This window comes from Cyclopterus lumpus, chromosome 17 (assembly GCF_009769545.1).
Source record: "Cyclopterus lumpus isolate fCycLum1 chromosome 17, fCycLum1.pri, whole genome shotgun sequence".
Taxonomy (NCBI): domain Eukaryota; kingdom Metazoa; phylum Chordata; class Actinopteri; order Perciformes; family Cyclopteridae; genus Cyclopterus; species Cyclopterus lumpus.
In genome coordinates this window covers 5720577-5733996 of record NC_046982.1, presented here as the reverse complement: position 1 = coordinate 5733996, position 13420 = coordinate 5720577, and the positions used below count along the sequence as shown (strand labels likewise).

The following is a 13420-nucleotide window of genomic DNA, read 5'->3' as shown; positions in this document are numbered from 1 at the left end:
CTGAATTTCTGAACAAGAGATCTCTCGGTATCCGCTTTATCATGGCTTTGGAAGATATCTGTGGCTTCAGAGACGCTCCTCACTCCCATTCCGAAGATACGGACGCATCTTTTCACATGACTGACTTGTGCAATTTTGGATCGAGGAGACTGAAAACATCTGGGACAAACTTGGGGATCCCACTGACGTTCTTCACGCCAACTTTGCCAAACTCTCGCCCTTTCCACCATCGACCGGCCAACCACTCGGCGACGGTTCGCAGGCCCTTCCCTCTGTCTCATGGAACAACGACCTTGGGTTTCATCTTCCAAGGTGGGGTCATTGCAGCTGCAGACACGCGGGCCAGTGCTGGTGGACTTGTCGCCTGTCCAGCCGTTCACAAGATCACCCCGATTCACTCCCACTTAGTCATCACCTCCTCTGGGAGCGGCGCGGACTGCATGCTGTGGGAGCGAATTCTGGCCAGAGAGATCCGACTCTACCACCTGCGGCACAGACGTCGCCTTTCCATATGCGGCACTGCCAAGCTCCTCTCTTTAATGCTGCACCCCTTTAAAGGTACTGAATTGTGCGTGGCTCTCACACTGTGTGGCTGGGATAAGGAGGCAGGTAACGCCGACTGTGCGATGAGGTCAGAGGACCCATCATTGATTGTCAGTAGCCAAGATGTTCCTGTGACGGCCCATTCTGCGTCCCCGAACAGCGGCCCAAAGCTGATATATGTGTGCAGCGATGGCGCCCGACTGCAGGGGGACGTCTTTTCCGTGGGCTCAGGCTCTCCTTATGCTTACGGAGTCCTGGATGGAGGACTGAGGTGGGGCCTGAGCAAAGAAGAGGCCGTCTCCTTGGCACGAGAAGCTGTGTTCAGAGCCACTCACAGGGACGCCTACTCTGGAAACAGCGTGGACCTCTTCCACATCACAGCCCAGGGGTGGAGCCAAAGAACGAGAGAGGACCTGAGAGAGGAATATTACAGAGACATGAAGAGGAGGGAGAAGATAGCGGAGGAAAGAAGAAGAGTGACCACATCAGATGGTTGAAGCAGAACATTGGTGGTCGGTGGTCAAGTTTAGAAGTATGCCATCGTCCTCAGAGTTTAGCTAGAATAAATATTGACTATAAGTAGTTTAAAACGGCTGTAGCCTTTACAATGTTGCTTTCGTTTAGCAAGGTGTTTGCACAATCCACACAGCTTTCTATCTACCGTTGTCATCCCTGCAGTACATCTGCGGTCCGCCGGGGGCGCTGTGATTCTTTGCAACCTCGACCCGATAAACGTTCGCATCCTCTCCCGCCGGAAGTGGCTTGCTCATCAGACAATTTCAAAGATGGCTCTTGCTAGTGTGTTGAACAGTGATTGTGCGAATTTTTCTTTTGATAATTGTCAACCTCTCGGCTTTGGCTGCGGACCCGGACAGAGCGGGCTGGGCTTCGACGCGACGCCGGGAGACGGGCTCAGTTTTTCTGTTAAGAACCACCAGAGCAGCGAGGATGATGACGTCGAGAGGAAAATAGAGTTCCTGCACGGGACCACCACCTTGGCTTTTAAAGTGAGTTAACTAGTAGCTGGCTGCTGTTCTTAGACTGACGGACTGTTCTTGGTGTCAACACAGGTGTTTGATAAAGTCCTTTAGACTGCACACTGCAGTCCCGAGAGTTTACATAACGCTACAGGTCCACCGCTAGCATGCTAGCATAGCCACGAAGCGCGTTCCCGGAGCCGATGTTCACGTTAGCTTCCTCATGACTTGTGTTAAATGTCTCTGGCGGTGAAGAGCAGTCCGCTGATCGTCAGATGGTCTCTGTGTACTCTTGACACATGCATGCCATTTGACTGTGTACGACACAGACACGTTAATACCGTTTTAATCCTCTGGCTTCATTTGCACCTGCATGAATGGGAACGAAGATGACAGGTCTGTGGACGGCTCATGTTCATGTTGGTTAACACTTTCAGCACAATAATAATATAGGCATGAAATCAACTTGTGATTTACCTAATGTTATCTAACTTACTAGTAGTACAGGTGCTGTCTTTTTGTATTGCGTATTAATGGTTAAATATGATAAAGAAGTGTCTTAAAGTCTTATTATATTCAAGTTTAACACTTTCGATTTATTTAGTATAATCCAACATTGCCTTAGAGGGCTTTACAATCTTTACACCTTCGACATCTGCTGTCCCAGGACAGCAGAACAATAGATGTCATGTGTACAGAATAAACAACGTAACAGAGTTACAATACATTCAATGCATATGACATAAATGATTCATATAATGAGAGTAGGAGGCATGATGACTACCAAAAATAACAGCAACCGTGGATAAACTTGTTCAAAGAGAACTGAGGCATTCAAAGATGGTTAGCCAGATGTTTTTGTACTTCTTCGATTTGGCATTCAAGACAAAATAAACCATGTAGAAGATTTAATGGGTGAAAATAGTGATATGCCCTGGCATGCTTTTTTAAAAATTGCACCAATGTAAATATTGAAACAATATATATATTTTTTTCAAATGCATCGTTTGTTTATTTAATTATGCAATCGTATGCTTTCTGTAAATGTTGTTAACTTTAATATCGGATGATCTGAACATTATTTCATAATATTCAGATTGAGAAATATTGAATGGTTGGTCCCCATGACATCATCAAACTTGGAAAATGTATGTTTCAACAACGTTGGCTTTAAACTTGCGTCATAAAAGCAACACACCGTTTTAATAGACCAGTTTATCTCATTAATAAACATAAAAAAAACATTATTGTAAATGAGCTCAGTGTATATAGTAGCAGTATGATCCCCTAAAGCAAAATGAATGTTAAAAAAAAGAAAAGAGGGAATGTATTTTTTAAAGTTCAAGGCACACGGTCCATTTATCCTACAAAGAATTAAACAGGGCATACAAGAGGATTAGCGTGAGTCCAGATGCAGTACTACAGAAATAAGGACACTTATTTTGTAATTATCAACAAGTCCTGTGAAAATACTGAGTCCATCAATGAAGTATTGCTTCAAGATAATAGTCTGAAATAAGTTCTGCCTCTGTGCATAGGAACACCATTGTTGTCTGAAAAACCTATTAAAAACACAAAAGAGCCATACTTCAGGTGACGTATGCCGTTATTACAGCGCAAACGGCCAGCTTTTCCCTCTCACTCTGTCAAGCGTGCAAAGCCCTCTAAATACTGAACCAACTCCCTGCGGTTGGTTTTGGGCTCTTCAGGGGATTTGTTGATAAAAAGAAAAGATAAAATAACTCCCAACTTTATCCCTTAATCCCTGATTGGAAGAGGGGTGGGTGGTAGATGAAAACCTCTCCAGCAGACATCTTCCTCTGGCTGGCCAAATCTGTTGTCTTCCCTTTAGTGCTATACAGCTGTTGTTACTGCCACTTCGCTGATGGAGGGTTTTAGAGGGAAGGGCAAAGGTCCTCCTTCTTATCCAGCAGCAGCTTTCTGGCAGAGCTTAGCCGCATATCCTGTCTTCTCGCACAGTTGTAGAGCAGCAGCACGCTTCGTCTAGACAGAAATAGAAGGTAGCTAAGAGGTAATTAAACTCCGCTGATCCATAAGTGTGTGACCACCCCCTTCCCCCCCGCTGCCTATTTGCTCCATTAATGTGTTTCCCCTCCCGCTGTTGCCTCTCTCAGTTCCAGCATGGCGTCATTGTAGCGGTGGACTCCCGGGCCACAGCGGGCTCCTACATCGCCTCGCAGACGGTGAAGAAGGTGATTGAGATCAACCCCTACCTGCTGGGTACCATGGCTGGTGGAGCTGCAGACTGCAGCTTCTGGGAGCGCCTGCTGGCCCGCCAGTGCCGCATCTACGAGCTTCGCAACAAGGAGCGCATCTCGGTGGCGGCGGCCTCCAAGCTGCTGGCCAACATGGTGTACCAGTACAAGGGCATGGGACTCAGCATGGGAACCATGGTGTGTGGCTGGGACAAGAGAGGCCCAGGTAAACACAATGGCTGCTGCATATGACATGCACACATGGCGATTCAATTCTGCTTTGTAGAAACCGAACTACGGCTACCACAAAGTAGATTATTAGGGGTTAGTCTTTCAAATATTTAGCAACATTTTCCAAAAGTGAAACCTAGAATAAAAAATTTAAAGAATTCAGTTTTTGCTGTTGACGGAAAGATGGGGTTTGCAATGTAATGAAATTCAATTTCGTATTTGAAACTAACAAACAAGTTATTTTATTAATCGATTGGTCTTTCAGAGAAACAGTTGTAAGGGCCATCACAATATCCTACAGCACAAGGTGACGTCTTAAAATGTCTTGCTTTGTCCAACCAACAGTCCAAAACCAAAAGAAAAGCCGTTTACTTAATATAAAAGAGAAAAGCACTAAATCCTCACATCATATATGTGCAATATTTGCTTGAAAAACGAATGAATAAATTATAAAGTTGTCAAAAGAGTTGCAGATACATTTTCTGACTACTCAATTAATCCAGAAATTCTAATAACTTTTCAATTAATTTAAGATTTGGATTGAGAAAACGACACAGTATGGAGTTATAGTTAAAACCAACTTTAGTTTCACAAATTCAGGGCTGAGTGACACACTCAGACTTATCAAAGCATACATTAACTGCCCACTTGTAAGTTCGCCTAATTATTTTAGCTTTGCAGCTTGTGAAGTGAGCAAAAATAATTCACTCATTTAAATGCAGTTTTAGTCATGAAAGACCGGCCATATGCGTTAGCCTTTTTAAAGAAATTATTAATTGCATTCATTACTTCCCAAAACAGAGGTTAAACTTGAGTGGTGAGCTCTTGCAATGCAGGATAAGCAGTTAATCTTTATAGATATATAAAACAGACTATCCACAGCTAATCATTTGATCATTTTAAGGACTTTCTGAAGCCGTTTGTCTGGTTCCTATGGAAGCCCATTTCCTCCAATGTAAGAAAAAAAATTAGGATCCTGTAAGTCATAATAATGAGATACTATCTCATTATTTCGGTCCGACTGAATGCGGGGCGTAACAGAGCAGAGAAGGGACGCATGGTAAAGAAACAGGTGAAGTAAAGCTACGGTTTGAGTTAACACTACTCTTGTCACGAGTAAAACCTCCCGAGACACTGCGGTGAAAATAGCTTAACATATCGCTATTCTGCATGGAGTTGAGCGGCCGTTAGCCTCCTCTCATTGGCTTTTACCTGCAGAGGTTATAGTGCAGTTACAGTGACGAGAGTAGTGTTAACTCAAACCGTATCTTTACTTCACCTGCTTCACTGTTTCTTCACCATGCGTCCCTTCTCTGCTCTGTTACGCCCCGCATTCAGTCGGACACTAAGTCGAAATAATGAGATAGTATCTCATTTTAATGAGATAGTAAGTCGAAATAATGAGATAGTATCTCATTATTATGACTTACAGGATCCTAATTTTTTTTCTTACAGTGCGGAAATGGGCTTCCATAGGTTTCCCAGTTGCAAGTGTTTCGTTCGAAGTGCAAGCCCATGTAGTTCTTAGACCTCCCCACTAGGTGGTACTGCGGCCTCTCATGCGCTGCTTCTCTTGTGCTCCGGAGCAGCGGTGGCTTTTCGGATGCCACACAGTGTGAGGCCGTACATCACAGAAGGTGTGCTTAAAGAGGCCGCCACACTGACACGGTAATGGGAAATCAATGAAGCCAGGACTGCGGGCCGGCGAGAACGCGGCGCTATGATGGACGCCGGGTCTCAGCCCCGGACAATTGGGTCGCACGTGTAATGCCCGTACACCCGCTGCAATCGATGCCGCCTTTGTCGGGGGAGCAGAGGGAACAGCGTGAACAATGTCGGCCCGCCTCTATGCCAACAAACGCAAATGACACGCGCCAAGCCCCGGACAATCAATTGAGAAAATAATGATCCCTGTATAAGTTCAATAGGTGTGGGAGCTTTGCCACGGCCCCTCCCCCCCCTCCACACAACGCCAATGACTGAATGGAGAGGTAAATGTCATGTAAATGAAATCAATCTCGATTAGGTGGGAAGCTCATTAGCCTGCTACAATCATGTCAAGAGCACTTATTCCCTCGATGGAGTGTCTCAAGCTGCATGCAAAATGCATCGAATAAAAGCCGCGTCGAGGAGCTTGTCAAATACGACTCTGCAATAACATCAAATGTTATGGCACTTGTAATCAGTGTACAGTTAATGCTTGATAACTCGGCGGCGGCTTTACTTTCGACAGACTGTTTTCTCCTAGCCCCCTCCACTGCTCCCGACAAGGACACAAAGAGCTTGCAAGAAGGTGACGTGGGATTAAATGGGATGCAGCCCCCCATGAGAGGGAGAGGGGGAAAAGAAACGGTGTACGATATGAGACCTCGTCAGAGAAGACCCATGTGTCAGTTTTACCGCCACTCCCAGGAGAGTGATGTAATATATGTTTTTCCCCTCCCGTCTGTTCAACTGCTGCTCTTTCTTTTTTCTTTTTTTTTTTTTCTCTCCCTCCTCTCTCTCCTGATTCAGAGGTGAATTGTAGTGGGAAGGACAGACACTGACCCATTTGATGCTAACCAACCATCCATCGCACCGTGCTTCCCACCGCCCTCTTAAGAGCCGTCAGTCTGACCAGCTGCAAGGCTCCGAAAGCACCCGTCAGTGGATTGACGGAGTAGAAGGAGTCTCTGTTGGCCGCTGCTGCAGTGCTCCATCATACGCGCATCCGCTTTAAGCGGGACGTTCAATAATTTTTTGGGGCTTCTGGGCACCCGTCTCTGCCTGCGTGCTTTTCTACGTCAGGGTTTGAGTGGCGCCGAGACCATTAAGAGATGGCGTGTCGGGCTCTACAAAGACCCAGATGTGTTTTGGAAAGGAAATGGATGTGGGAAGTGTTTTTCGGTGCCGCTCTGCATCTATACTTGGACCTCCTGAAGAGTCCTCATCCACCGCCATCAACCGTGCCACTCGACGTGAGAGGCCGCCTTTACAACCCTCTTCTCCCTGCCTATTATATTTTTAACGAGTCCCTTACAGTTCTTCAAGAGGAACAGACGCGTCTCCAAATGGCAAATTACCCCCGTGCATAGACAGGCACGGGACGATTACCACGGCAAGCTAACGACAGGTTGCGGGAGCTGCAATTTGCCAGTTGAAAGCAATGGTAAGCTCGCCCTTCCCCCCCCCCCTCCACCCCCCAGAAAAGCAAGTGGCTCTCTATCCCTAATAGACTGTCACTAGTTTAGCCGGGGAGCTCGTCAAGCGAGCATGTGCAATCCGAGGGCATTTTGGAGTGTTTTTTTTAATGTGGGAGATGAGCGATGTGGTGGATATCAGGCAATTTCATATGCGCGTGTCCCTGCGTTTCCTCACCGCGAGTATGATTTTAACAGCGTTTTTTTTCTTCTCGCTTTTGTGAAAGCGCTGTGAAAAACATGCCTTTTCTTTACCGCAGGCTGTCTTTTTACCATCTGCGGGGACTGGCCGTGGGCGAGCTCACAGGCTGGTGCTGGCTAGTCACCCGTTCCACGTCACTCTGGGATCAGGCCCCAGCGAGTGTGTCATGGTTACGGAACAAAATGGGGGGGGGGGGGGGGGGTGACGACGACGACATGTCATTCAAGTGTGGCTATTAGGCCTTGAGGGTACAGATGTCTGAATGTTGAGTTTGTGTGATGGATATGAATGTGTGTCTGATGTCTAGATGTGAGCACGCTGTCCCCCCCCCCCCCCTTCTGTCCTTCCTCATGAGGCGCCGTTACCTGTGCGGGTCGATAGTTAATTTTTGTTTGCAGGAGATCAATAAGACCCGTAGCAGGGCCCCCGGGGGCAGCGATGTGGCCCGTGCCTCGTCAGCAGGTTCCCGTGGCCGGCTTCGTTTTCACTTGAAGGGGATGCAGCTGTTCATATCTGCCGGCCTTACTTCACTTGGAGAGGTTGCAGCTGTTCATATTCTCTCCCCATCTTGAGGACGTGTGTGTGTGTGTGTGTGTGTGCGTTTGTGTGTGTGTTCGCTCTTTACAAGACAGCATTTAGTTTTTGTGCGAAAGCTGCGGTGTTGGATGTACGTCGTCTCAGCTTTCCCGACAAAGTCAGGAGAAGGAAGGACGCTGTTCCCTTGAAGGTTTCTTCCTAGAGCTCCTTTGCCTCCCCCACCCTCCTCCCTGACCTGCCTTTTTGTCCTCCCTCCCCAGGGCTGTACTACGTCGACTCCGAGGGCAACCGGGTGTGCGGCGACCTGTTCGCCGTGGGCTCGGGCTCCATGTACGCCTACGGAGTGATTGACAGCGGCCTGCGGCAGGACCTGACGGTGGAGGAGGCCTGTGAGCTTGGCCGCCGCGCCATCTACCAGGCCACGTACCGCGACGCCTACAGTGGAGGGCAGGTTAACCTGTACCACGTCCACAGCGATGGATGGACCAGGGTCTCCCAGGAAGACGTGCTCATGCTGCACCAGCAGTACAAGGGTCAAGCGTAGTCCTGGAAGTCACCGAGGGGACCAGGAAGTGGGAGGGTTAGGAGTTTATACTAATGTTGAGGATGTGCTGAAATGTAGGGGTTGACACATGAATAATAAAATAAAAAAAGGACTCAACTGCCCGTTGCTTTCCACTTGCATTACTTGTCGCTATAGCTTAAAGCTTCATATTGTACAACGATGCCAGCGAACACCAACAAACCCGCACGGAGTAAGAGTTGAGGGGGCAGTGTGGTAATGTGGCGCTCGCTCCACATGCATTTAATTTGGATCCTACCCTGGGAAACTTATCAACAATAAAACCTTTTTATTTCTTTTCCCAAGAGCAGTGTATTTGTTATTCCACCCCTTTCCTCAGGTGTCAAGATGGTGATTAGTAATCCTTAGAATGTACCCTCCACGTACTTCTCCCTTTGATGTAGTTTGTGTTTACATTTCAGTCGTCTGTCCCCTCCCAAAATCAACTGTTGGGATTGGGAGTCGCATCCGAAAGGCCTGCATTTGTCCACTCTATATGTTCTTTGTTTTATTATCGGGGAGCAGCGCACACTTTAATTGCACACCAGCAGCAGCCTCGGTAATTGTGCCTCCTGAGTTGTAACTGTGTCTTCTTCCCCCTCATTGATAATGCTGCCTGCCTCCGCTCACGTAGGAGGAACACGTCTTTTAATTGGAAGCGGGGAATTTATTCTTTAATACCTCTCAGAGACACTCAATGTGCAGTGTGTGTGTGCCCCCCACCCCCTCAGTGTTTTACAATGTAACGACCTGCGCTGGCGGTGCGCGCCCCTCCAGCGGGTTTTATGGCTGGGAATAAACACTAATGAAGGGGATGGGGTAGACATCTGAAGCCTGTGCACTTTCAAATCATGGTTTAAAAACTAGTTTCACAGGTGACCGGTCTGCAGACGGAGGATAAATGGAAATGAGCGTAGTCTCGTCTGCGATGTTGCGCTTAGTAAATGAAGTGATGATTGGTGGTGGTGGTGGTGGGGGGGGTGATGGCACCATGAATCCCCCATTTTGCAGGAGACTTAACCTCTTCACCGTTTTACTGGGTTAAAGGAGTGATTTAAAAAAAACATTCACAATTTGAGTGGATGTGACTAAATGAAAAGTGGAGGACTGGATCAGTCGATTGGCATTTCAGGTACCGCACTAAGTTGGTTTAAATCCTATTTATCAGATTGATCTCAATTTGTATTTGTAAACGATGAAGCCTCAATGACCACCAATGTTAATCACGGAGTTCCACAAGGTTCTGTGCTTGGACCAATTTTATTTACCTTATATATGCTTCCTTTGGGCAATATTATCAGGAAACACTGCATAAACTTTTATTGCTATGCAGACGATACTCAATTATATCTATCGATCAAACCAGAGGAGACCAACCAGCTCGCTAAAATTCAAGAATGTCTTAAAGACATAAAAACATGGATGACAAAAAAGTTATTTTACTCGGCCCTCAACACCTCAGAGATCAATTATCTGGTGATGTGGTTTCTGTAGATGGCATTTCCCTGGCATCCAACACCACTGTAAAGAACCTCAGCGTTATCTTTGATCAGAACTTGTCCTTTAACTCCCACTTGAAGCAAATCTCAAGGATTGCATTTTTTCATCTACGCAACATTTCAGAAATCAGGCACATCTTGTCTCAAAAAGATGCAGAAAAGCTGGTTCACGCGTTTGTTACTTACAGACTAGATTACTGCAACTCTTTATTATCAGGCTGCTCTAATAAGTCTCTTAAGTCCCTCCAGTTGATCCAGAATGCTGCAGCTCGTGTACTCACACAAACTAAGAAAAGAGATCACATGACTCCTGTATTAGCTGCTCTGCACTGGCTCCCTGTAAAATCAAGAATCACATTTAAAATTATTCTCCTCACCTACAAAGCCTTGATTGGTGATGCACCATCATATCTTAAGCAGCTTGTAGTACCATATTGCCCCACTAGAGAGCTGCTCACTAAATGCGGGGCTACTCGTGGTTCCTAGAGTCCTAAAAATTAGGATGGGACCCAGAGCCTTCAGTTATCAAGATCCTCTTTTATAAAACCAGCTTCCACTTTCAGTTCAGGAGGCAGACACAGTCACCTCATTTAAGAATAGACTTAAGACTTTCCTGTTTGATAGTGCTTATAGTTAGGGCTGAATCAGGTTTGTCCTGGTCCAGGTGCATAACAAAACAATAAGTTAACAAATATAACCTAAACTAACTCTGCCGGCCCAGGTGCATTATAGTCACATGGTAATAAATAAAATGTTCTCACTGTCCAGCATCTGCAAAACATCTGTCTGAGTAGCTATCAACATAAAAGCCTCCAGGTGCTGTTGAGAGAGTGAGCTCCTGAGCCTGATTTTGATATATTTCAGTATCGAAAAGCTTTGCTCACATGCCATGTGTGACAGAGAGGGTAAGCAGGAACCTGTATGCAAGGCCTATGATGTGGTATGCACAGAAAGAAAAATCGAGAACAAAAATCAAGACCGAAAAGACGTTTTATTTTTAAAAGGAAATGTTTTATTTTGAAAAACGACCGGATACATGCGTCTGTGTGTCTGAGCATCTTAGTCTTGACACATGTCAAGAGGCTACATGATACTCTAACGTCCACAGGAACGACTCGCAGACGTTGGTTTCTTTAGCTTGCCGGTTTATTCACAGGAGCTCACAGTAATAATAATAATAATAATAATAATAATAATAACTTTATTTATATAGCACCTTTAAAAACAGGGTTTACAAAGTGCTCTACATAGAAGCAAGGCCAAAACATAACATCAATACAAGTAAATATTTCAGAAATATTTCAGAAAATACATGAGGCAAAGGAGACAATGGAATAGAAAAATACAAATACAAAATAAAGCAGAACAGACAAAGAACCAAGGAACTGCATAAAAGGATGACATCACTTAAAAGCAGTTCTATAAAAATGGGTTTTAAGAAGTGATTTAAAAGCAGTTACTGATTCTGCGAGCCTTATCTCCTCAGGTAGGTCGTTCCAAAGTCGAGGGGCTGTGATCAGGCACGTGCGCAGACATTCTGGGGGGCAGGTGCTCAAACCGCAAAATTACTTATGAAATTAAAAATAATAATAAATAAAAAACACACTAGGATATTTTCAACTTCTATATTTATTTTTGTTAACAAACTAACTCAAATTATCAAATTGAATAAATAAATGAATAACAGGCAAATACAGACAAAACAAGGCCATATTGTATAACCAAATGCAATAAAAAAAATATTCTAACTTAAAACGTATCAAAACTCTGCTCTGGATAAATTAAAGGATCTTCACAGGAGCATCCTCCTTGGTGCCAGTCTCTCTCTTCATTAAGTACGGTTAGGGCCCTAGAACTTTCTGAAGATTATGTGTACAGGACATTGAAAACATATCATCATGTGAATTTTATGGAGGAGGAGGGAGGAACTCAAATAAATGATAGATATCAAAAAACACATTTGGATTGATGACAGAGAGTCATTTTTATTCTTAAATACTGATGAATGAAGAAACAATTGGGCTCCAGCAGAAGGGGCACTTTTCTCATCCAGGGCAATGGGCACCACTAGGGGTCTATCTGTGCACGGTCACCCTTTGATTTAAGCCTGGACTTTGGAATGGCCAGAAGGGCCTTGAAGGGCCTTGAAGGGCCCCACCGGAGGATCTAAGGCTGTGAGCTGGCTCATATGGGGCTAACATTTCAATGATGTAGCTCGGGGTCAGACCCAAGTGCGCTTTAAAAGTGAGCAGCAAAATCTAAAAATCAATTCTAAAACTAACAGGGAGCCAGTGGAGAGAGGCCAGGACTGGAGTCATGTGAAGCTCTGTTAGAGTCCAGGACTGGAGTCATGTGAAGGTCTGTTAGAGTCCAGGACTGGAGTCATGTGAAGGTCTGTTAGAGTCCAGGACTGGAGTCATGTGAAGCTCTGTTAGAGTCCAGGACTGGAGTCATGTGAAGGTCTGTTAGAGTCCAGGACTGGAGTCATGTGAAGGTCTGTTAGAGTCCAGGACTGGAGTCATGTGAAGGTCTGTTAGAGTCCAGGACTGGAGTCATGTGAAGGTCTGTTAGAGGCCAGGACTGGAGTCATGTGAAGGTCTGTTAGAGGCCAGGACTGGAGTCATGTGAAGGTCTGTTAGAGTCCAGGACTGGAGTCATGTGAAGCTCTGTTAGAGTCCAGGACTGGAGTCATGTGATGGTCTGTTAGAGTCCAGGACTGGAGTCATGTGAAGGTCTGTTAGAGTCCAGGACTGGAGTCATGTGAAGCTCTGTTAGAGTCCAGGACTGGAGTCATGTGAAGGTCTGTTAGAGTCCAGGACTGGAGTCATGTGAAGGTCTGTTAGAGTCCAGGACTGGAGTCATGTGAAGCTCTGTTAGAGTCCAGGACTGGAGTCATGTGAAGGTCTGTTAGAGGCCAGGACTGGAGTCATGTGAAGGTCTGTTAGAGTCCAGGACTGGAGTGATGTGAAGGTCTGTTAGAGTCCAGGACTGGAGTCATGTGAAGGTCTGTTAGAGTCCAGGACTGGAGTCATGTGAAGGTCTGTTAGAGGCCAGGACTGGAGTCATGTGAAGGTCTGTTAGAGTCCAGGACTGGAGTCATGTGAAGGTCTGTTAGAGTCCAGGACTGGAGTCATGTGATGGTCTGTTAGAGTCCAGGACTGGAGTCATGTGAAGGTCTGTTAGAGTCCAGGACTGGAGTCATGTGAAGCTCTGTTAGAGTCCAGGACTGGAGTCATGTGATGGTCTGTTAGAGTCCAGGACTGGAGTCATGTGAAGGTCTGTTAGAGTCCAGGACTGGAGTCATGTGAAGCTCTGTTAGAGTCCAGGACTGGAGTCATGTGAAGGTCTGTTAGAGTCCAGGACTGGAGTCATGTGAAGGTCTGTTAGAGTCCAGGACTGGAGTCATGTGAAGGTCTGTTAGAGGCCAGGACTGGAGTCATGTGAAGGTCTGTTAGAGTCCAGGACTGGAGTGAT

General features: G+C 45.8%; 2 protein-coding genes across 2 annotated transcripts; both read left to right on the top strand.

The window, feature by feature from the left end:
- Window positions 1–41: 41 nt before the first annotated feature.
- Window positions 42–998, top strand: psmb11a (proteasome 20S subunit beta 11a; the record flags this gene model as incomplete). The annotated part of the gene is made up of 2 exons (XM_034555345.1): window positions 42–631; window positions 704–998. Coding segments are annotated over exons 1-2 (885 nt in total), but the record flags the coding sequence as incomplete, so codon positions are not given.
- A 293-nt stretch (window positions 999–1291) lies between these two features.
- psmb5 (proteasome 20S subunit beta 5) lies at window positions 1292–8551 on the top strand. The gene is made up of 3 exons (XM_034556014.1): window positions 1292–1550; window positions 3656–3962; window positions 8146–8551. Exons 1-3 carry the CDS (start codon window positions 1329–1331, stop codon window positions 8427–8429), a joined length of 813 nt encoding a protein of 270 aa, XP_034411905.1. The 5' UTR covers window positions 1292–1328; the 3' UTR covers window positions 8430–8551.
- Window positions 8552–13420: the final 4869 nt, after the last annotated feature.